We start from the raw sequence: 25,367 nt of genomic DNA, 5'->3' as shown, positions 1-25,367 counted from the left end.
GCTCAAGTGTCTGTATGTATGAACATATATGTGTGTGTGTGTTATCCTGGAGGTCTCTATGTCTGAGAGCATCGAGAGGAAAGTCAATAGCTGGTAACATTAAACGCAACGAAAGTGTTAAAAACAGCTGTCCAGTCATTTCATCATCAGCTCGCTACACAATGCATTCCCACAACATAAATTACACTATCACAAAACTATTTTATTATTCTACCACTGCCTTTGAGGAGCACATACTAGAAAATATTGTATGAGACACTATTGTTGTGAAACAGTAGGGAACTAGTGGCCAAAATTGATATGCTAATTGTTAAGGTACAAAAATGTGTTTTCTTTTATTGCTCTACAAATGCACCACAATTACGAAAAAAAAAAAACATTAGCAAAGTTGATTGCAAAGTTAATCTAAATATAAAAATATAGGAAAAGAGCCTATTTCTGCCACATAAGAAAAAACATTTTTTGTCTCATAATTATAATTATGATTTTTCAAAGCAAGTTTTTCTTATGTGGTGGAAAGGGGCTTGATACCGACAAATTAAAATAACCTCTAATATCAGCCAAAAATCAATATAGTACCAATATATTGGGCAAGGCATATGAAAAAAGAAATTTTCACCTTCAAATTCTGTTTTACGTCAGAATTTTTATTTCATAATGTGGAAGCAATGCCCAAACCAATTAACAGAAAGTGTTTAGAAAAAAATATCTCTTTCTGTATAGCTGAAGAGTGGGAGATGTCATTTTCTTTCAATTCTCATGAATTAAACATTATGTTGTTTATAAACCAAAAGTTATTTATAGGTCAAGGTTTTTATATTCAGCAAATCATGGATTCATTTGTCCAAGTAGGAGTGATTGTTGTATCTGTGGAGGCCGAAAACCCTTAGCATAAGATGTGGGAAATCAACATGTATATGCTTGCTTCCTACTGCCCGTACAGGACACACACACACATACACACAAACTAACGTGACAAAGCATACTATTTTGATGTCAGAATGGTACCTGCCCACAGATCAGTGTGTTTCTGTGTATGTGTGTGTTTTGTGTTTTCCACCCACCACACAGAAGGATGTGTCAGTCTTAGTTTGCGTTGCAGGCTGTTTCTAGATGCGCACACATTACTCAGAATCTGTGCCTGAGATCTATAGGACATGTTTCTGTTTGAAGTAAATCTGTGGATATCCTTATGTCTCTTCTATATTCACACACAAATACATACATATACTCACTTGCTTATGTATACAGTATACAGATATTGAATGTTAAGAACAATATTTTTGTGACCTGATGAACATTAGATGAGATGGTACAATCAGAGCACTTAATGTTTATGTAAACCACCATCAGCTGACAAACACACCATGTAGCCATGGCCTGTGCATTATGTTAAGAGAAATGCATTATTAATAATACTTAAATGTTCATATGCCAAAGAAATGATTCAGGCCTCAGGAAAGACCACGATTGGTCAGCAGAATGTTTCTTTTTTGTTGAAAATCTTTTTGTTATTTAAAAACTAAACAACACACATTTGTTTAATGACTTATGATTAATTTGGACCATTTTCAAGGCTTTCATGATGTACTTTAACATTTTGACATTTCCATTTACTTAAACATATCACATGTGGTTAGCATTTCTAATTTATTTTGACACGTTTTGACATGCATTGTTTTTATATAATTAATGATTGTGGATCAAGAGGGCAAACATTTAGATGTCACATTTTTGTGACACCACCATCCACTGACTTAAAAATGAAACCTTTCCTCCATCATGAAAGATAGTCAAAATGGTCCAAATCATAAATTAAAAATATCAGACAAGTCTGTTCAGTGGTGTTAGTCTCCATTATAGTATCACTGGCATTGAACATGAAAAACCTTAAATGTGTAGGCTACTAATTGTTGATATCGATTCAAGTTCAGTTAGTGTTCATTTGTAAATGTCGCCACCCTGTGGCATTATGCTATTACTACTAAATGACAGCGGAGTGCATGCTCGAGAGAAATATGATATTGTTAAAAAAAAAAAAATACACACAAAATCAGTAATCTAAGACTTGCCTGCACCAACTAGTAATATATATACATATAGAAGCAATAAAATGATGTAGAACACATTTACTTACACTGTGGGTTTAGGCTACCGTAACACAGGTCGTGTGATGCGACGTAAACTTACAAATTAAAAATTAACCAAAAGTTCACCTTATTTGATAAAATACAGGTTGAAGTTTACAATCTCCTCAATGGTGTTTGTATTTCTACTTACAAGTTGCCCGCAGTAGCCTGCTGTATGTTCATAACTTTCATGAATAGTGAAGTTTACCAACAGCTGACTGCTCTCTATGTGCGCATGCCCAATGCGTTTGCCACCTTAAAACGTCATCTTTGATGGCCCGAGTGGAAAAAACATATTTCAATCAGGTAATCTTATAATTTTAATATTTACATTAAATAGGCCTAATTAGTAGGTCTAATCTATCGTAGCAACTTCCTTTTTACTTTACTTTTTTCTTTCTTCTACTTTAAAACTGTTGATAAAACACCATTGGACTATTTTTATATTGAGTGATTTTTTTATTCTTTTTTATTATCTTAAACCCATTTGCTTCCATATGGTGAACAGCTAATTATTTATTAACATCATGTCCTCATATTATTAATTATAATTGAGAATTTTTTTTACAAAATAAGCACCAGTGATGACCCGTGACAGGCCATTTTTAAAGTAATAACCCAGTGAAATAAAGGTAAAATAATAACTTTAAACACATTTAAAGGTAAATTAATAACTTTTTTAACATGGTGGTAAAAATAGCCTCTTACTCTGAACTTTGACCGTGAAAATATTTTTCCACAACTTCTTGTATTTTCAAGCACTGATAACACCAATGACAAGAAATCAAAGGACAAACATTCATTAAATGTTAGATGTTGTACTTATGTTTAACCCAATAAAACAAAATAAGTCATAAATAAAGGAATTTTTTTTAAATATGCAAAAAGCAGAGTGAAAACAGTTCATAATATTTATTAAATGCTTTGATAGAATGATGCCTTCTACATGGAATTTCTTTATATTTTGAAATATTTCTCATGTCTGAAAAAGGGACATGTGATTTGTCATTGTGTTTTGAGATTGACCCCGTTATTTCTTCTCACTTCATTCTCAGGATGTTGTCATGCATGCTTCACACTTTATTCTTATATCTAGTTTAATGAGCTGACTTTTGATGTAATTTGTTGAAAGCATTAAACAAATAACCATGTTGCCATCATCCTTGAACTGTGCCGTGACAGAGAAAAACAGAAAACACAGATGATTCAGTTTGATTTCTTCTCTCGCTTCTCTCTTGACATGTATAATAGAGATATAGCATTTGTTTTGTCGTATATGTTGAAAAGTCTTCGAATATATTTTCTCTGCTTTAGGTCCTGGAGGAGGGTTTTGTGAAACAGAAGCACACGCTTCTCACACAAACTCAAACACACTGCTGCATTAACAACGCCTACTTTCCTGGGATTGCCTCCACTGTTATGCAACACTAAAGCTCGATCTGGACTTGGAACCAGACTGAACAGACCCTCGTTTCACCACAAAGAAGAGGAAAGGCAACAGAAGAAGGTAAAAGAGCTTTATTAAGTTTCAACAGTTAAGAACCTTTACCATATTACTATCTGATAGTATACAGTTTTTGTTGCAGTACAATTGTCTTAAAATGTAGAAAGAATTTTTACGTTGCCCACTAAAAGCCTCTTTTTTCTTTTGCATGTTTATACAACATTCAATCTTTCTGCAAAACCTCAGTGGTTAACAAGTCACATCTGCTTTAAATTACACAGCCTGTTCAGGGTTTTAGAAACAGATATTTGTGTGACTATTCATGCACTCAAGCATGAAGTATTTTCCAGGGTAGAGGAATGAGTTACACACAACAACAAAAAAGCTTTGGTGTAGGATTTTTTTCACGCAGATTTTGCTAGGAGATCTCACAATTACAAATAAACAGCAGGTAACACATTGATATTTTTAAGTATAAAGACTGAAATCATTTGTAAAACAAAGGCTACTCCAATAATTTTTGTTTACTTCGTAAAGTGCACTTTAAAATAAGGTCCCATTAGTTAACGTCAGTTAATGCATTAACTAAAAGCAATACAGTACATTTGTTACAATATTTATTCATATTTGTTAATGTTAATGTAAAAAAACATTCATTGTTAGTTTTTTTAACTAACAATGAATGTCCATTGTGTCCATTGTGTCCAACCATGTGTCCATTAAATAATATTAACAGATTCAACATTGTTACTAATAAATTCTTTAGTTCATGTTAACTAGTCTAGTTAACTAATGCAAACAAATGAAACCTCGTTATAAAGTGTTTCCAAATAATGTGTTGGATTGTGAAGAAACAGATACAGAAACAGTTTTTGTTGATGAAATTACAGTTTCATTGTCAAAGTGTTAGTTCACCCAAAAATGAAAATTCTGTCATTAACTACTCACACTCATGTCGTTCCAAAACTGTAAGACTTTCGTTCATCTTCGGAACACAAAAATATATTTTTAATGAAATCTGAGCGATTTCTGTCCCTCCATTGACAGCTACGCAACTACTATTTTGAGTGACACTTCAAAAAGTTCATAAAGAGAATTGAGCGGTTTGGTCCAAATTTTCTGAAGAGACTCGATCGCTTTATATGATGTACGGAATAAATTTAGGCTTTTATTCACATATAAACATTCATTGATTCACACTTCAGTTGTGGTAAACAGAAGCTCAAACATGTTCATTTGAAGTGTGAGAACCAATGAGGTTCTTACTTGTGCTACTCATCACGTTTGAGCTTCTGCAAGAGGTCTGTTCGCGCACGTCAAGCAGGTTCGGTTGAGCATCTGTTTATGTTCAATCAAATGGTTTATTTATAGAGCATGTTTAAGACACAACCGAGGTTGACCAAAGTGCTTTACCTAGCATAAAAAAACCAAAAAAATAAAACTTATATACATACATAAATACCAGGAAGCCAAAATAATTATGTTCACTGATCAATGTTTAAATGTGAACAAAAGCCTAAATTCAGTCTGATAGAAAGCTCTTAGATTTCATCAAAAAAAATCTTAATTTGTGTTCCAAAAATGATCACAAGTCTTGCAAGTTTGGAACTAATAGGGTGGGTAATTAATGACAGAATTTTCATATTTGGGTGAACTAACCCTTGAACTCTGTCTTGTAAACATTAGTGTTTTTATGTGCACTAGGGAGCAATGAAGGTCCTCAAAGCTTCACACTGTCTTCTGGCTCTATCCGTACTCTTCGCCACCGATCTTCCCTCTGCTCTGGCTGGAAAGATCCTTGTTTTCCCAGTAGACGGAAGCCACTGGGTCAACATGAACATACTGATTGGCGTCCTTCACTCCAGTGGTCACGAGGTCACCGTGGTGCGAACCGCCAGCAGCTGGTACGTCAAGGAGGATTCCCCGCACTACACGGCCATAACCGTGACCCTCCCGGAGCCCATTAACATCGAGCAGCCAGATTTCTTCATCTCATTCCTGAGTGAAATGCTCAAGATACAGGAACGTGGCGGATCCCCGCTTGCATTCGCGCAGTTCCATTGGCAGATGCTGAAGGGTCTCTACGACATCCATCGGCAGGCAAGCCAGCTGGTTGTGGAAATTTTCGAAAAACCTGTGCTGATGAAACAGCTGTACGAGGGACGTTATGACGTGGTCCTTACCGACCCGGGTCTGCCTACGGGTGTGCTGGTGGCTCATAAACTCGGATTACCCATGGTGTACAATGTGAGATGGATCACGAGTGGAGAAGGGCACTTTGTTGTCGCACCTTCTCCGGTTTCATACGTCCCTGCATCAGGAAGCCACTTATCGAACCACATGTCCTTTTGGGAAAGGGTCAAGAATATCTTACATTATGTTCTGAACATGTACATCGACCAGTTCATTGTCAGACCAGAGTATGACAAACTAGTCGCACGCTACTTTGGACCCGAAACTGATTTCTACCACTTGCTGCAAGGTGCGGATATTTGGCTCATGAGGTCGGATTTCGTCTTCGAGTTCCCGCGTCCAACCATGCCCAACGTCATCTACATCGGAGGCTTCCAGTGCAAACCCTCCAATCCATTACCGCCAGACCTGGAGGAGTTTGTGAACGGTTCAGGTGAACACGGGGTGGTTGTAATGTCACTAGGTACGCTCGTGAAAGCTCTTCCTAGTGAAATCACGTCTAAAATCGCCGCCGGATTTGCCCAGCTTCCCCAGCGAGTCATATGGAGGCACTTAGGAGAACGTCCTCATAATCTGGGCAACAACACTCTTCTAGTTAATTGGTTTCCTCAGAACGATTTACTTGGTCACCCTAAAACACGTGCATTTGTTGCTCACGGTGGAACGAATGGCATTTATGAGTCTATCTACCATGGTGTTCCAGTGGTTGGGATTCCCTTGCTTTTTGACCAATTCGAGAATATGTTGCGTCTCCAGGTACGAGGGGCCGCTAAAGTACTCGACGCTACCAAACTGGACAGCCAGAGCTTTGTGGCGGCAGTGCAGGAAGTTTTACATCAGCCGTCATACAGGGAAAACATGCAGCGACTGTCCAGGTTGCACAAAGACCAGCCTACACAACCTCAGGATAGCGCCCTCTATTGGATAGAGTATGTAATGCGGCACAAGGGAGCAGCACATTTACGGACTGAGTCTTATAAGATGCCTTGGTACTCATATCACTCTTTAGACGTAATGGCATTTTTGCTAGCAGTGGTGCTGACAGTAGGGGGAGCTGTGATTCTTACAATACGCTATTTGTGTTTGTGTCTGTGCAGGAGAAAGAAATCAAAACTTGAGTGAAGCATTAATGAACAAATAATATGTAATGAACAATAATAACACTTTCTATGAAGTCTGTATTTATAATGTATTGTAAGGGTATTCCTAAGGCATTATAATGCTTGTTTACTCTCATGCATAAGTTTGTGGTTATAATCTTTAATTAGGGTATGATGTATAACACACAATGAACACCATGTTATATCCATTTAAAGCAGCACTATGCAGGATTTCTGTTTTTGTCAAACAGCGATCCCTAGAGTCGCTGTAGAGTACTTGTATTTAACGTTACTGTCGTAAATACAACTCACGCAGAGCGTATCTGCACTCACGGCCTCTGCACTTCATAATAATAAAGTAGCCTACCTCGTTAGGCTTACCTGAGCCTAAATGCCAGATGACACCAATAAAGTGTATCATGTACGTCGCATTATTTCGTAACAATGTCCGTTATGTTGTTAGACATGATTATTGCAATATATCTTAATAGTTTGTAAATTGCGCTCATTTACACTATTTACAACGTGTAGGCTTATTTATGTCCTCATAATTATGTGAGATATTGACAACTGTTCTCATGATAATCGCAGCAATCAACTTTAACAATGAAAGTCTGACTGTGTGGGACTCTTGTCCGGTTCCTCGCGCTGTGAGATTCTCGTTACCTTTTTCTAAACTCTTCCAACCGCGCTTTCTTCGTTTTTTTTCGCCATTCTGAAAACGCAGGTCCGATGTTCACTCTACATGTGTGCAATGCCGTAAAGCAATTTGTTACATCGCGAGAGCTGAAATCACACGATACTTCCTGACGGCGGTCCAGTTTCAGTTAAGCTAAAAAAACTGCATAGTGCTGCTTTAATTTATAATGGATTGTAAATCCTAAATATATATATATATATATACTCATCTTTGCATTGCTTAAGATCTGCACAGTATGTTACTATTTTATACGTGTTTTTTTTACTGCTTAAAGCGAACAAATACAGTCTTCTTGAAAAAGGCCTTATAATGTGCTCATACTCATTTAGAAGTGCTGCTTGTTTGCTTTTAGTAAAAGTAAAAAAGGCTAGATCTATTTTTAAACAGCCATAGATATTATGAAGTGGTAATGAGACATTAAACTTAAAGTAAACTTAGCCTATCTAAATGTGAAAAAGATATAAGATTTTTTACTATACTATTTGTTGTTATAAAATAATATATATTTATATAATTATATTATGCTTATATATGTATATATATATATATATATATATATATATATATATATATATATATATTCATGCCTAATTATATATTATGCCAATGCTACTAATATACTTATAATGCATTAAATACAGGCTTCATAATAAGGAAAGGTTACCCCAGTATTTTGTTAATTGTTTTTTTAGGTTTACAGTTGTGACCAAGTTGCTATGCATTTTCAAACTTCATAAACAGCTGTAAACTGATTTACAACACTTGAATAAAGTCTAGCAGGACATGTTGGACATTCTGTATTTCAGAATGAATAGTTCAGAGTCACAATATATTTATATCATGATCATAAATCAGACTCTTAAGCATAAGTGTGTAGAAAAATCACACACCCACTGTGTCTCTTTTATTTACAATAATTACATCATGAAGCACATGAACTTTATACACTCGAGAGTTGACTTTAAAGGGACAGTTCACCCAAAAACTGAAAACTGGGTCATCATTCACCCTCATGTTGTTTCAATCTTGTATGATTTTTATCTTCTACAAAACCCAAGAAAATATTTTGAAGAATGTTAGGGAATGTAAGAATGTTCAGACAACAACTTCAAAAGATCTTCTATAGAAGAATGAATTGCATACAGGTTTGGAATGACATAAGGGTGAGCAAGTGATGACAGCATTTTTATTTTTGAGTGAAATATTTCTTATGAGTGAAATATTTTGAAATATAATTGCTAAAGTCAGTCCCTTAAACTACTCTTCCAGACCACAATGTACACTATGAGGGGTATGAGGAGGATGGGCAGCAGTGTGGCTACGAGCACGACTCCAGGCGGTGCGTCAGATAATTCCTCTTCATTGCTACAAAAGCTGAAGTATTGCTGATGTATCCTGACGAACAGCTGCTCCACCACACGATTAGGGTAGTAGCATCCTAAATAACTGGATACAATCTCCATACACTCAGTTAACTTGTTGTAGCTTCTGGAAGCAGGAGAAAGAGATACAAAGTGAGTTGTGTGACAGAGAAAACAGGTTTACTATACAAAAACAAACACACACACACACACACACACACACACACACACACACACAGTGGGGAATCCATCAAAAATGAATTGCACCTGCTTTTTTTATTTTATTTTATTTGGGGGTGGGGGATAAATGCATTGAATTGATCAAACGTGACATTTCAAATAATTGCTGTTCTTTTGAACTTTCTTTTCATCAAAGAAACCTGAAAAAAATGTATTACAGGTTCCCCATAAATATGAAGCAGCACAACTATTTTCAACATTGATAATAATACGAAATTTAGATCTTGAGCAGCAAATCAGCATATTAGAATGATTTGTGAAGGATCATGTGACACTGAAGAATGGAGTAATGATGCTGAAAATTCAGCTTTGATCTTGAATCTCACAATATTACTGGTTTTCTGTATTTTTGATTAAATGCATGCAGTTTTGGTGAGTTTAAAAGTCTTTACTGACCCCAAACTTTTGAATGCAAGTGTAGATTAGAATTATTATTACAACACGCTAAAGGTAGCACTACCGTTTCTTAAGTGCATTTGTCCATAAGTGGCACAAATCACTCAAATCACTCTGGTTCACAACAACAACACACTCTTATCTATGTTTACGTAGAAAACGGAAATGTCTCTCATTGTTAAATGGACCAGAAGGTCTCTCAGTCTCATAAGTAGTTAGCAATCAGGTTTCAAGATTAGCTCAGCTCTTCCCCAAACATCCTTCAATTGTTTCTCTAACCATTTCCTTTCTTTGTGTATATGCCATGTCGCTATGCATTTCACATTTCTCAGTAGAGCCTGTGCAGAAGATAAGCACTGTATAGAAACGGTTAATTTTAGAGTGTGTTGCACAGCAATCGAAAGCAATTCAAAACAAAGCCTAATAAAATGATTAAATGTAATGGTTTTCAAAGCAACATCAAAAATGCATATGAAAATGTATGGTATTTTACAAAAGCATGTAAACAGATTAATAAATCAACAGCATAATCGAAGCAATGTTTCAGAATTGCAGCTCCTTTGGTTTTGAAATATCAGTTTATATAGAAATATGGTGTATGGTTTGTCATTTTAGGTACAGTCACAGGTGAATAAGCTCTGGCTTACCTTATCACCATCTCCATATTACACCAGTTCTCTTTTCCAAGTGCACTCATGTTGTTATTGAAATTCACACAGCACAGTGCCTCGGTATAATTCTTCAACAACTCCTCATAACAGCGACTGTAGCGAGAGTCTTGATTCTGAAAATCCTCTGAGCCACAGGAGATTTATTTAATAGTGACACAAGCGATCTTTAAAGTCTAATAGCTCACGTACTGCCTAAAGTGTCACAAAACTCTCTTACCGTTGTCCTCATACGTTACGTTGTAAGTCTCTGAAAGAGTGAAAAATGTGATTATGAATGCGATGAGATGATTCAGGAGTAAATAATTATGTTATGTTACGTAATTACGTACCCTTGCTTAAAGATACATTTAGTTCTTTCTGTGTATTTTCGGTAACTCTGAGACTTTTATCTGGAGAAAAAAGAGCATTAAAACATGAAGGATCCTTTTCCATTTCTATAATTGATGCATTTCAATATAGGGTGAATAATGGATTAAAGGGTTTAAGAGCTATATATATATATATATATATATATATATATATATATATATATAAAATGCTTTAGTGTTCCATTTTAATAGTTGTTCCACTTTAACTGTATTCAATTGCAAATCCATCTTTGAGAATTAAAATCTTTTTGACAGAAACTTAAGTTTAATTTGTTGAACTTAAAATCATTTTAGATTATTTTAGTGTGCCAAGAGCCACACTGTTGAGTGCAATTTACATTTTATGGATCATGTCAATTTTCTTTCATCCAAATTACAATCAGAAAGAAATAAGAAATATCTTATTGCTCAGATGTTCCTTTTTCATATCTCATCATACTTTATTAAATTATAATCTTTGTCTCATCCTAAAATTATTTAAATAAAAAAAAATAGATATTGACATGCAGTAAGAGTATAGAGATATATAATGAACATATCAAAGAAACTATTGAGATATCTCACATGTGTTTACAGATTTGAAACATTGAGACGTGAGATTTTTGAGAAGAGTAAGTGAGAAGCAGGAGATTTAAGCAAAGGTCTAAATTTTCTCTCTGTGTTTATGTCTAGGAGAAATAACTGAGAAATGTAGTTGGTCCCTTACCTCCAGAAGCTGTTCTGTAATCTTGTGTTATTTGACCTGAGAATATAGAAATCAACATTTTAATGATCATCCAGACATTCGCTAACACTACAATTTCTTATGATAAATCTGTTCTTATGCAATCAGGTTGGTAGTTTGGTAGCTCATAAGTCAACGGTTAAAAGAAAGGCTTGTAACGTGGTTTCTTGTCTCCTGGATAATATCTTGAATGTCCAAAAGTGATGGCATCACTGTCAGATGTTCATTCTGAAGTAAACTCATGGGTTATCTTAGATCTTAGACTGAAGATCTCCTACCACAGATCATAGATGGATCCAGCAACAGCAAAAGAAGTCCAGAGAGATAAAACATAGTGCAAGACAAATAAAGAATGGGAACTACAGACTGAGTGAGCTGTTAAGTGAATCAATGGACGTGACTTTCCTGTGGCTGGAGCATTTAACAGGAGAAACAAAAGAGGGGAGGAATACAGGGAGAATGTGTGTGTGTGTGTGTGTGTGTGTGTGTGTGTGTGTGTGTGTGTGTGTGTGTGTGTGTGTGTGTGTGTGTGTGTGTGTGTGTGTGTGTGTGTGTGTGTGTGTGTGTGTGTGTGTGAGTGAGTGAGTGAGTGTGTGTGTATGTGCGGGAGTGAGTGTGTGTGTGTGTGTGTGTGTGTGTGTGTGTGTGTGTGTGTGTGTGTGTGTGTGTATGTGTGTGTGTGTGTGTGTGTGTGTGTGAGTGTGTGTGTGTGTGTGTGTGTGTGTGTATGTGTGTGTGTATTTGAGGGAGTGAGTGTGTGTGAGGGAGTGTGTGTGTGTGTGTGTGTATGTGTGTATATATGAGTGAGTGTGTGTGTGTGTGTGTGTGTGTGTGTGTATTTGAGGGAGTGAGTGTGTGTGAGGGAGTGTGTGTGTGTGTGTGTGTGTGTGTGTGTGTATGTGTGTGTGTATTTGAGGGAGTGAGTGTGTGTGAGGGAGTGTGTGTGTGTGTGTGTGTGTGTGTGTGTGTGTGTGTGTGTGTGTGTGTGTGTGTGTGTGAGTGTGTGTGTGTGTGTGTGTGTGTGTGTGTGTGTGTGTGTGTGTGTGTGTGTGTGTGTGTGTGTGTGTGTGTGTGTGTGTGTGTGTGTGTGGCTAAAGGAAATACCCCACCCATTACAATCCTCTCGGAGTTCACGGATAGTTTGGGATGAGACATTTCTTTGGAGCTCCATTACTGGAAACAGCAGCTTTGTGTGTGCATAAAGTGGAGCCAGAGCAATAGGCATATTGCATTCCTGTCCCGATAAGAGTTTAAGAGTTTTCTCAGTGGACAGTGGGAATTACAACTTAATTATAGGGTTACATGATACCACTAATTCCAAATGGTTTTTCAACGTAACTTTCACGATGTAAGTATGTTTTAGTATTAGATATGTTTCTTTACCCTTCAGTGCAAAACTTCAGCTTGTATTTAAAAGTCTGAAAAAAAAAGCCATTTGTTTTTTCTGCATGCACACACTCTTAGAAAAAAGGGTTCAATGGTGTTATTTATAGAACCCAAGGGTTCTTGACTCAATTTTAAAGAACCCTTTATGCTAAAAAGGTTCGAAAACTTTCTTCTAAGAGTGCGGTTATACATGTTTTCTACATGATTGTTGATTATCGTAAGATTGGAAGCGTGTAAATGTCAGTGTGGTAAATACACTCAATCTCTGATCTAGAATCGCCCCCATGTCGGCTGTTATAAGTTTTGTACCTGGGTTTGAGAGACACGTTTTGTTTCCGCTAAAATTATGTTAAGACAAATGACTATAAAATCAATTAATTTTAGTATTAGTAAAATATCTTTTGTCTGTGAAAGACATCTTGTATTATAAAATAAATAAACATCTCTTAAAAACCACTTGATTTGTGAATAATTTATTGCACTGAAATTTAATATTACCACAATTTTAGTGAAAGTGGCCTCTTGTGGTTTGGAAGTGTGACTCAAGCTTTATAGTTTTGCTGTTTTCCTTTGGTAATATATTTCCTTTCAGACTGACACCTTTCCCTAGCTTCTGTCTTTAAACTGTACAGTGCATTAATAGTGCTGGCAGTATTTCCGTAGCCACCGCTAATTTAGTTTCATTCTCTTGCTGACGGAAATAAAAATAAGTTATGTAATGAACAGTAATTGTTTTTTATAGTTGCTCTTATGTCTAACCTAGTTCACAGTTAAATTATCGTAGTATTCACAGTATTCTGAGATAAATAAAGCTTTCCATCGTAACGCAATCATCATTACAGTAACAGGAACATTTAGAGATGAGGAAATTAAGAAACAAAGTGTTGCAAAAAAAAAGAAGCTTTTGTCATAATCACTTCTATTAAAACTGTCTAAAATTCAGATTATATATAGTTAATAAAATATAACAGCTGAAACTCCATGACGTCACCGGCACAAACAGCAGGATTAAGACATTTTTTGGCACGTTCTTCAATTGCATGATCATTGCAAAAATATGAACCTTTTTGCTGGCCATTTGTAGCAGTTACAGCTTTTATGCTTTAAGCAGTAAAATGGACAGCTAATTTCATACATGATGTAATGCATTAAACTATAAATTCAAGAAGACACGAGAACATTCAATACAGAATTTCCTTTTCATCTGCAACACATTATTTTTTGTTAATGTTGTTTTTTTTGCATCCGCTCAAGATGTGCCGTCGGGGGATCTCCAAACCCAGGTGTCTATATTTAAACACACAACATGCGGCTGATTTGTGTGAGTTTGCATGTTTTTTGCGGAAAATCATTATTCTTAACAAAAAAGCTTGACATACTTTATCTAAAAGGTCTTATATTGTCAACAAATCAAAAGAAGAGATTTAATTTATAATTTATGTTCATATTAATCCAAAACAAGCCTACTCTAATGATGAATCTATTTAAAGACTACTTTAAATTAATACTTTCGATAGATTTGCGTGTCTGCTGATCGTATAGTTTTCACAGTCTACATTATTTCACAGTCATTACATCAAAAACAAGTATGGTGAGGTTTAAAAGTACAGTATGAAATTACACTTAAAGCGTTTAGATTTTCTTTTGTATTTAAACCTAGAAATAAACGGAAATAAATGTATTTCTTTAATATATATATATATATATAAACGTATGAGATAAGAAACAAATACTAAAGACTTTCTCAAAGTCATGTACATTTTAATAAGAATATTATTAATAATAAACTTTATTTATAGAGCACTTTTAAAGCTGCATAGTATAAAGTGCTATAGAAAAGGTAAAACCAGCTTCACAAAATAAACAATCAGGGAGACATAATAAAACAAACACAATATACAACATAAAAAAGATAAAAAACACTCAAAAATTATTCACAAAGTAATGAAAGCGAAGTCTATACACATAAGTCTTTTAACTTATTTAAAAATAAGTTTTTATTTCCTTTGACAGGCTATTCCATAACTTTAGAGCCTTCACTGCAAAAGCTCTGTCACAGACACCTAACTTTCATAAAGTTTTTAAATCTCTGCTAAATACTTTGGCTCCGAACCGTAGTGCTTTACATGTCAATAATAATCTCTTAAAATCAATCCTAAAATGTATGGGTTACCAATTAATTTTAGGATTGATTTTAAGATATTATTAGGCATTATAAAAGGCATTTTGTACTATTGAAGCATAAAACGTGTTGATTTAAAGTAGAAAACTTAAAATCTGCCTCACCTTGGAAATATTACTCAACTGATAAGAACACGACTGAACCAACTTCTTAACGTGATATTCAAAATTGAATTTGATGTAAAAATAAACACCCAAATTTTTCACTATACCTGCTGAATATTGAGGAGCACTTTATTATGATGGTCCATCTGACTGATTATTACAACTTTTTAAGATTAATCAGTATTTATTGCAGAAAATGTCAAGCCTTCGAGTTTTTATATCTGCTAAGCATGCTTGGAGGAAATCTAAGCTTGGAAGATCATTGGATATCTTAGCAGTGAAAATGATATCAAGTTTCTGGATTACAGATCCAAGAGCTAACCTTTAAATTGAAAAAAAAAAGGTCCGAACAGGGAGCCCACAGTTGCTTTTTACTTTTTTACTGTTAAACTGATAATATAATGTAGGGAAAATGTTTTACTAAATAAAATATAAAACAGAAGCATTTTCACTAGTGGTATCAGACTTTTGGATATCCGTTTATTTAGATCTTATAATACCTAAAAAGTCTTCAGGACAAAACAATCAAATAACCACTAGCGTTACATATAAATTTAGTCAACTAGTTGGTTGTTATATTTAAATATATGTCTATGTCTATTTTTTGTTTGTTCCTCAGTTGTTTAGATGGAGAACTGTGCAGACTCTTGCCTCTATCATTGCTGTAAACTGTGATTTTTGACATGAAGCAAATAACACTCCAGGGCAGGCAAAGTGTCAAATGATACAGGACTCATTTCTGTAGTAACTCACAGGAAATGGGCCATAGCTGGTGTGGCAGTGTTGCCACTACTAAACATCTGTCACATCCTGTCACATATTAAACATAAAGCTGCCCTATACTGATCAATATCCTTTTTTTGGACACAGTTCTCTAGGTGGCATCCAGGACTCTGTGCAAACAGTCCCATGTGTGCATGTCTAAATGCATCCAGCAGCCCGTATCTGTGAGGAAATGCTCTGTCCATGGTCAAAAATAAGGAAAAACAAAGCATGAGTGAAAGTGCTGATCTGAAAACATAGTATCTTTCTACAAATGGTGTGAAATTAACAACCGCCACCAGCCAAATGTGGACTGTTTTACACAGATGTGTTTTTTTTTCTTCTATTTTACTTATCTGGTGACTGGTATCTGGTGAAAAGATGTGTGTGTGTGTTTCTAATGAACTGTGCAAGGCATGCTTCAGTAAACATAAGATAAAACAAAAATGAGAAGTTTGTAAAAGAAAAATGTTTGCATTTTTAGAGTTAAATTAATCTACTTTAATGTATCGAGTGAACTTAAAATGTCAAGTTGCCATGCATTAAAATGAATTAAAATCATTGTAACAATTATCTATTTAGATTATAGCTTTAAGTTGTGTTGAGTTGCATTAACTTAAAAAAAAATTGTCTTACACAGTTACACAAGTCTTGTGCAAAGTGGTTGTCTTAAACGTATCGATTGATTACACAAACCATCACGGGACATTCAATAAAACTATGTATTTCTGGGAAGAGGGTAAATTGGGCTGAACCACAAAATCATGTGTTTGGACTTAAAAAAAGCATTTATCCAAACCTGCTGGTGTGCTGCTTGGTTTGTATCACACATAATAATTAAAATCAGAAAAATCATAATATAAAAGCTCCATAATATAAAAGTTCCTAAAGGTCCCTTCAGAATAGCAAGTAAAACAAGTTAATCTTTTTTTTTCCAGTTGAATTTACTTGATCTGAGTACAGATTTACATTCAGCAAGCACCTTCATTGCTTTTTTTTTTAACTTGTCCAGTTGCACCAAGTGAGCATACTTCCTGTGCGACTCGATAAAGCACCTCGTGGCAGGCCAACATTGAAGCGGTTGCACAAAATAGATCATAAGCCCAGAGTGTTTCATTTAATTTCACCCATACTGCTAGACTTCATTGCAATCACACACAACTTAGTTTAAAATCACATGATCCAGGAAATGCAGAATCACACACAACTTAGTTTAAAATCACATAATGCAACAAATGCAGAATGCAACAAAAATATAAAAAAAAGATTTTGCAATAAAAAGCATAATTCAAAAGTGTACAAGTGCTTTATAAATGATTATGTCGAAATGAAAGTTTAGTTTTCGGGCATCTTTTGTGTGATGTTACAGTAGAAGTATATATTGTTGTTATAGAAACAGACTCTAAAACCTAGTTAGCAGCCTTTCTGGTTACTGCCACCATAAGCAGTTATCTTCAACAACGCTCCTCACATGAAGACCTTTCATAAAGTTTGATACTAGCATATTGCTGGGTACAAATTAAACTTTTTGGAGCAGTCATTTACATTGAAAATCTCATGTCACCAGTTTGCAGCCTCAATTAAATGCAGTACCTGCCACAAAAAAAAACAAGGTCAAATGTAATGCATGTGTGATGTGTGTGTGTGTTTCTAATGAACTGTGCAAGGCATGCTTCAGTAAACATACCCATCAACGACCTGCCAACCACAAACTACTGAAAACAAAACAGAGAAACGGGTGGGAAAAGTAGAGAAAGGGTGGAGGGAATTGAGTTAGAAAGAGAGAGAGGATGTGCCATCTAAGAGCCATCTGAATTTCACATACTCTTCACTATTTACCCAGACTGAAAATTAAAAAATACATAAGTGCACACACACACACACACACACACACACACACACACACACACACACACACACACACACACACACACACACACACACACACACACACACACGGCCATTATTGCAAATTAAGTGATTAAGTAAATAGTAAAAAATTTACTATTTGATATTGACCAAATTAATTAGCTTAAATTCATTAAGCTTATTATATATACTTAGGCTACCACAAAAGTAAATAACTGGACTTGAATATTGAACTGAAATGAAATTTTATAGAGTTTTCTCAAATATCCCATGGAATATGTTTCTGAATAGAATGCTTTACCTTACTTTTTTCTGCAAAGATAATGCTTCTCATAAAAGGTTGTGGTGTTTTGGTGCTGCGCTCATACACCCTTGTAGAGTTGACCTCAGATTCCACCGATTAAAACCTACAATGTAACCACAGTATACCTTACATGGTCTCTGCACTTTGGGGAACCAGTATGACATTTTGCTGAACTCAAGACCAACCCAAAAGATCCAGACCAGTTAAACAAACATCTCTCATGCCACACGTGCACAATTTTAGATCTCAAATACATGTCACTCACAATTAACTGCTATCAAAACATCTGGCAAATATCAGTGATTTATATTTAATATGGAGAATAATGTTAAATATACATATATGAATGATTTATTTAATTACACACACACACACAGCAAAAACACAACTATATATTCAAATATATAAGAGTATACATTAAAGGGGGGGTAAAACACTCAGTTTCAGTCAATCTCATGTTAATCTTGCAGTACCTATAGAGTAGTATTGCATCCATATCTCCAAAAAGTCTTTAGTTTTATTATATTTATAAAAGAAAGATAGGCTGTACCGAGTCTTTCCGGAAAAACCCGAGCTGGGCGGAGCTAAATAATCACGAGCGCGCGAAGCTTTTGCATTGAGAGCGTCTGGAAGCTGTGACATCCTAAAACAAACCATAGCTAACAGATTCAGCCATACATTTTTATCCCGAATCAGATCCCGTGACATGGGCAGTGAAATGGGGGAAAAACCCATGGTCTCGAGAGCTTTTTAAAAGTAGAAATGATTTGAAATTGAGCGCAGTGTTTTTATAACACCATGTCATGCGCGAGTTTACAACATTTGTGTGTGTTTACTCGTGGTTTATGAGGACATGATTTGGTTTTGCAATAAACAAACAGACACCTACAGTGGCCAGCTAAACAAATGTATTTAAACACACACACAATAAATCGCATGCTCCATAGATACATTAACTATACGTGACCATGTTGTTTACTTGCTGTGCTTACACGCCGATAGTTAAAGTCCCCATGAATTCAAAATTGACCATACTTACTTTGTTTGCCTAAATTGATCGTTTTGTGGTGAACAATTCATCCATGCAAGTCAATCCACACAAAAAAATTTTTTGGCTTCGTAATCTTTAATCAAAATCTGAAATTTCCCCTCCCCTCTGCATTGGAGGACCTTCCCTGATGACGTAGGTTTGACGGTTTGGGTGTCTGCTTAACATCCGTAACGACGCCCCTCCAACTGACAGTACACAGGCTGCCTGTAGGCTTGTTCGACTTGAACCGGCGCTGCGCAGACCGATCGGTTGATGACATCAAAGTACCGCGAGAGCGATTCAAAAGCATAAGGAGCCGTCTGCTCTCTAATCGCTCTCGCGGTACTTTGATGTCATCAACCGATCGGTCTGTGCAGCGCCGGTTCAAGTCGAACAAGCCTTGTGTGTTTGAATGAAACACCTACTTTTCTAGATCCAATCAGGTGCTAGTTGGAAAAAAAGCCACGCACACTATTTTGCCTCATTTAGTATTCCGTTTCTCTCGGAAATACGTCACAACACTGGAGAAAAGTCGTTTGCAACTTCCGGTTCACGGGGACTTTAACAACACACAGACAGAAGCAGTTTTACCGCCTGCGGTTCCAACGCACGACCGTGAACCTTTATCGTTGGGACTGCTTCATCTAGTGGCGGCTCTAGAGGGGGGGCCCGTGCCCCTGTGACAACAAGCTTGGCCCCCCTTGTGGCCCCCCTAAATGTGGAGTGTGAAATAATTTTTACAAAACTGTTTTTTGCTATCGTTGTATGCGTATTATTTTTTTTATTATTCTATCTTTGTGGATTTGCTTGTTCGCGTGACAATTCGCATCACATTCGCGGGAATCGCGGCAGAATAACGTCTGTCTCCTGCGCGCGAGAGAGGAGAGAAGGAGAAAGCTGGTAAATGTCAGTTCAGTTGCAAGTTCATTCTGTATGTGCGTATCGGGTGTGCGATGTGTATTGTCTATTACGATATTGTAATCAATGTTTTAACTGTAGCCTATACGAGGCACTGTGAGCTGACATCGCATTTGTCTATCGTTCTTTCACTGCTGTGTGCGGTTCATAGGTAGGCTATGTCCCCAAATTAGTTTATGCCTTATATTTATATCATATTATGTTCTTATATTAGAATATCACATCAGCAAGAGTGCTGTTTTCCCGTGCACAATTGCAACTGTGATATTGATCTTATACAACAGTTAAATTAACAATAAGTTAACATTGGGCGTTACTTTTTAGACACAATATTGTTTGTTTTCCCTTTATTTCGCCGACTAGAATTTCAAAATGAAACCGTAGCAGAGTCTCAATGCAACAGACAGCGATGATTTCTTGACTGAAATCCGCGTTTTGAAGGAATCACTTGCTCCTTTCCCGAATGAATCAGCCGTTTGAACAAATCGGTTGAATAAATGAATCCTTCAACTCACTTATTAAGACAGTAGGCTTGTTCGACTTGAACTGGCGCTGCACAGACCGATCGGTTGATGACATCAAAGTACCGCGAGAGCGATTCAAAAGCATAAGGAGCCGTCTGCTCTCTAATCGCTCTCGCGGTACTTTGATGTCATCAACCGATCGGTCTGTGCAGCGCTGGTTCAAGTCGAACAAGCCTAGTGACTTGCCGCCGCCCACTGGCGGTTTTAGTTTCATATTTAAAGTACCCTTTAATTAAAACGTTAAAATTAGAAATCATTTCATGTTTAAATATTGATTTAAAAAAAATCTCATAGCTTTATTTATGCAATTGTAAATGGAGTGTAAATATATTAATGCCGCTTCTGTGTCACCTCTAGACTGCACTGCAAAGATGGATTTTGATTAAATGATTTAATTTGACTGGTAACAGTGGTACTGTATAATTATTGTATAATTAAGTATAATTGTATTAATAAGTATAATTACTGTATAATTTGAATGTTAGTATTTGACATAAAAGGTGATTCATAACTCTAAATAAGTTTAGAAAGAATGTCCATGTATAGGTGGAAATGCCCCTGGAAATCAATTTAAGCTGGCAAATTAAATTAATAATAAATTCATTAAAAAATGTATTTCGGTCCCTGCTGTTAACTGACCACTGCATAGAATATTAAAAAATATGAATATCTTTGTGAGTCTGCTGTCAACAACAGGCCTATAAACCAGCCATGTCACCAGCACAAAAACACAATCAGTAAAATATCATCTAATTATCAACAAAACATTGAAAATATTGAGATATATTTTTGTCAATATTGCACACCCGTAGTGTACGGTATGAATTTTGATTTCTTCAGGTTTTAAAAAGCCTTAAATTTGATTTTAAAAAGTGTGCAGGAACCCTGTAAACGGTTAGTAGTTACCTAGCAAGTCAGTTATTTTCAGTAGCCTAAATGAATTAATAAGCTTCTTGGTCCCCATTGCTTTTGCTCTATATTTCTCACCAAAATGAAGAGAAAGAAGGACATCATGTCAATTACAGTTACTGCGACTAATACTGAATATGTAATGCAAATGTAAAAATATAATGGAAATGCAAATACATTGTTGAATGATTATAAACATGGAATTTTGCCTGTTAATGCCTGCAGTGGAGTGCAGAAAATGATATGACAACAATAAGGTCTAAATGCAACTGGCCCATCTAACAGCACAACTGGCCCCAGCTTGGCCCCCCCAGTTGAAATGGTCTAGAACCGCCACTGGCTCCATCCTTAAGCATTAGACGATCTGCAAAAGCCGAGCATGCGCTTTGATGGGCTGCTTTCGCTCTCTCGCTCTAGACTACAGGTGCGCGCGCTCCCTTCCAGGAGAAAGGACCCGTATAAGGAAATTCCGGCGCATCTGACGTCACACACGCCCATACTCGAAAAAAACTTTCCGAAACTTGTGACAAACCGGAATGAGTATTTGTGGCACAGAAATACTCCATCAAACGTACAACTTAATTTTTGAAATTCTGTCCATGTTTAGCATGGGAATCCAACTCTTTAACAGTGTAAAAAACTCACAATGCATGAAATAGCATTTCACCCCCCCTTTAAATGTTAAACAAGTGATCCCAAAATTAATGTAAAAATAAAACGCATTCTCAAAAATATCATTTATTTTCCTTGTGTTCCAAAAGAAAACTTTATGCCAAAAATGAGCGTCTAAAGTCAAGATTAGTCTAGGTTTCTCAATTTGTGTTGTAAAACCTTTACATTGTTTGATAAAACATTACATTGAAAAAAGGAATTTGGTGTAGAAATAATTTTCATACAGAAATTGTAGGTAAATTTCCTAAATAATTACAAGAACAACAAGTAACAAACTGAATTAAACTGAATTAATTATAGTATTTTCTTGTAAAATGTACTCCAATAATCTTTATGTTTTAAAATAATTTTTACCGTGTACTTTGAAAAAGCATAACTATATGCACATCTTGTCAGAAGCGTTCATTTCAGTTTATTACATATTATAGAACACCCTAAAATGAAAACGCTTTAAAATCCGCATTAATATATGCACAACTTGTGTCATTTCATTATCACTGTGCATGTTGCAAGTTGCAAAGCTGATAACATGACTTGAGTTCGGGACGTAGCCCGTCTAAATCGGCCTCTTTACTTATATTTTACCCATTCCCAGCAAGCAATTTTACGTTTAAAAGACGTCTAATAGCCTTCCAAACACAGCCCTGACGTCTTGGCTAAAACAAGGGAAAATTTGGGCCTCCAGTTAATAGACGTCTAAACCATAGTCCAAGAATAGACTAGTCATCAATTAGATTACAAAGAAATGAAATGAGTGAAGAAATGAAACCAAACACCTTGAAATCACTGTTTACTTTGCTTACATGATGGAATATCATACATCTCGCAAGTTATTTTGGCAAAAATGACATGTAACCAAATTCAAGGTTATTTTCGCTAGAAGTGGGTTACTCATAGCCGGACTATATCAGGTCTAGACGGTGAAATGACTGCTATTGCTTGCTGGGATGTCGCTCTGAGGCAGTGGTGGTAAGTAACAAAGTAGAAATACTTCGTTACTTTACTTAAATATTTTTTTCGGGGATCTGTACTTTACTTGAGTATGTTTTATTTGCATCTACTTTTACTCTTACTCCACTACAATATTGAAGACAAAGTTTACTTTTTAATCAGTTACATTTCCCCATGCCTGCTCCAAGTATTTATTACACTGGCTTTCCAAACCAATGAAAAACTTGGTTTTATTTTGAAAAAAAGAATGCGCAAGCTCTTTGCCAGCATACGCTCACATAGCAGTCAGTTCGCCATTGTGGAAGATGACCGCAGAAACAGGTGAAGGTGCAGCTCTGCTCAGCAATGATCCTGAGATCCCTTGTATCTTGCACATCTTCTGTTTGATGCAGCTAATGTTATGGAACATGTCTATTGCAGAGCTGCCAGCTCTCACTCATTCAGTGTGAGACTCACGCAATTGACACTTTCCACACGCTCTCACGACACATTCATTTTCTCACGCACAGAAAAATCGCGAAGCAAAGAGGACACTGACACCGACAGACAAGACAGAGTAGGTTACTTTTGATATGGAACAAATCCTCAGCTCTCAGATTCTGTCAATTTTATTATGAAATTCAAACAATAAATACCGTTTTGGAGCTTTTAAATGTGATGTGACAGATAGCTAGCGCCTGCTATGGGGTGCCGTTAATCTCTTTACTACTAGTTAATTGTAAATAAACACAAATGCACTATATATTTATTATATTTTTACTTATATCATTAAAATATTATAAAGTTGTTATTATAATAAAAATCACATGTATTTTAACATGTAATAATACCAGCTGACAGGGCTCTCTGTAGCCTATGTTTACAGAATTAGGTGAGATTTTCTTAATTTAAAAATTAACATGCATCTACTGTACCAAATATTTATCAAAATGAATCTATTGAATCAAGATCGGAATCAAACCACAATAATTCAATTGAAATTGTAACATTTGTATCAAAGAATGTCCTACCAGTCATTGCACCATAATATGCTGTCACTAAACTTAATGAAATTGTTTAGAATTGATGCAAGGTGCTTCATTGTCTCTTATGATTGCAAATCTAACAAATTCTTAATTGCAGTATCTAATAATTTGTTCAATTAAAACAGATCAATTGTTTTGGGAGTGATATGCAATGTTTAATTATTGATATTTACAGTTTGAATATTTACTTTTTACTTTCGGTACTTAAGTACGTTTTAAATCGGATACTTTTGTACTTTTACTCAAGTGATGTTTGAATGGAGGACTTTCTACTTTTACTGGAGTAATTTTTTATTTAGATATATATACTTTTACTCGAGTATAATTTTTAGAGTACTTTTACCACCCCTGCTCTGAGGTCCTCACGCCTTCTGCTTAGCGCGACGATCAAAAGCTCGTCAGTTCAGAGGTAATTGGCAATATACCTGAGATTGGTCGCATTCACGCTTACACAATCAAATATACTTTGGTATAGCACCCTTGATTGCACACACTTGAAATGAAAGTAACGTTTACTTCAGGCAGAGGTATGGCCACTATTACAGATATAAGTTGACCAACATTACTCCTATTATATTAGCTTTAGATTGGCCGTGCCAATCCATGTACACTTATCTAAAGTAACATTAAATTAAAACAGAGTAAGACACACCCAAATTTAGATTGGTCAAGCAGCATTTTTGCTGTTCTAAACGGAAATTCACTTCTTGTCTTTGAGAACCACGTACACTTGATTTAGAGCCAAATATTAGTCGTCACTAATCTGATGTAAAACTTGCGGTAACATACGAATCCGTTTAATCTACTTGGAAAACAATGTCAGACTCAGAGTCAGTCGGAATAAAATCAAATGTAACAATTTATTATGTCAGGTAAATGCATCATGCCAATTTCATAATAAGTTCAAAGATAATAAATAAAAAACATCAAAATCCTCTGGAATAAAGCGAGAAGATGCGCACCTGACATTATAAAATACATGCATACACTCCGCATCACGGGCTAATTTGAGTTACAAATCGAGCTGAATCTAAATACTCAGACCAAGCAAAAACCTCTTTTCAAATGTAAACATGAGTTCACAATGGGAATTTGCATCAATCACCGTCCCAGACTTACTGGGGACAGAAGTTGATTAACATGAGGACACAACCACAGCAGTAAACAAGATATCTCCAAACTCTCCACATCTTATTACCTTTCTGGTTTATTTATGTGGGAATGAGACCTTTGTACCAGACACACTGAGACATTTCAAATGATACCGTACCAAACATGTATAATACTGTATGATAATTGTTCATATTAAACCATATACATTTTTGGGTGAATTCAGGTAGGGATGGGTGAAGGGAATGATGTGATGTGATCAACTCAAGTGTGATGGTGTCTCGATTGGGGATGG

General features: G+C 35.8%; 1 protein-coding gene and 1 pseudogene across 3 annotated transcripts; one reads left to right on the top strand and one right to left on the bottom strand.

Moving 5' to 3' along the window:
- The first annotated feature begins 3,544 nt into the window (after positions 1-3,544).
- Positions 3,545-7,869, top strand: LOC143752204 (UDP-glucuronosyltransferase 2A1 pseudogene; annotated as a pseudogene). The gene is made up of 2 exons (XR_013207350.1): positions 3,545-3,636; positions 5,278-7,869. The product of XR_013207350.1 is annotated as a UDP-glucuronosyltransferase 2A1 pseudogene (transcript).
- Positions 7,870-8,436: 567 nt separating this feature from the next.
- On the bottom strand, positions 8,437-11,728 carry LOC143752224 (receptor activity-modifying protein 1). 2 transcript variants are annotated; one of them, XM_077245356.1, is made up of 6 exons: positions 11,605-11,728; positions 11,309-11,344; positions 10,564-10,623; positions 10,452-10,481; positions 10,211-10,358; positions 8,437-9,054 (listed from the first exon to the last, which is right to left on the bottom strand). In XM_077245356.1, the coding sequence occupies exons 1-6, from the start codon at positions 11,657-11,659 to the stop codon at positions 8,811-8,813; spliced, it is 573 nt and encodes a 190-aa protein (XP_077101471.1). In that variant the 5' UTR covers positions 11,660-11,728; the 3' UTR covers positions 8,437-8,810. The 2 variants fall into 2 exon arrangements, with proteins under 2 accessions (XP_077101471.1, XP_077101472.1); XM_077245357.1 differs by lacking the exon at positions 11,605-11,728 and having other exon boundaries at positions 8,713-9,054; positions 11,309-11,590.
- Between the last annotated feature and the right edge of the window lie 13,639 nt (positions 11,729-25,367).

The sequence above is a fragment of the Siphateles boraxobius genome, unplaced genomic scaffold (assembly GCF_051911475.1).
Source record: "Siphateles boraxobius isolate OS27281-9 unplaced genomic scaffold, OSU_SipBor_1 26, whole genome shotgun sequence".
Taxonomy (NCBI): domain Eukaryota; kingdom Metazoa; phylum Chordata; class Actinopteri; order Cypriniformes; family Leuciscidae; genus Siphateles; species Siphateles boraxobius.
This window is presented reverse-complemented; position numbering and strand designations above follow the sequence as displayed.

Excerpts from the sequence above, each read along its gene's own strand:
- LOC143752224 (XM_077245356.1), bottom strand. The coding sequence starts at position 11,659 with ATGTTTTATCTCTCTGGACTTCTTTTGCTGTTGCTGGATCCATCTATG. Across the intron at positions 11,345-11,604 it reads GGATCCATCTATGATCTGTG|GTCAAATAACACAAGATTAC; the intron begins GTAGGAGATCTT and ends CTATATTCTCAG. Across the intron at positions 10,482-10,563 it reads AAATGTATCTTTAAGCAAGG|AGACTTACAACGTAACGTAT; the intron begins GTACGTAATTAC and ends TCACTCTTTCAG.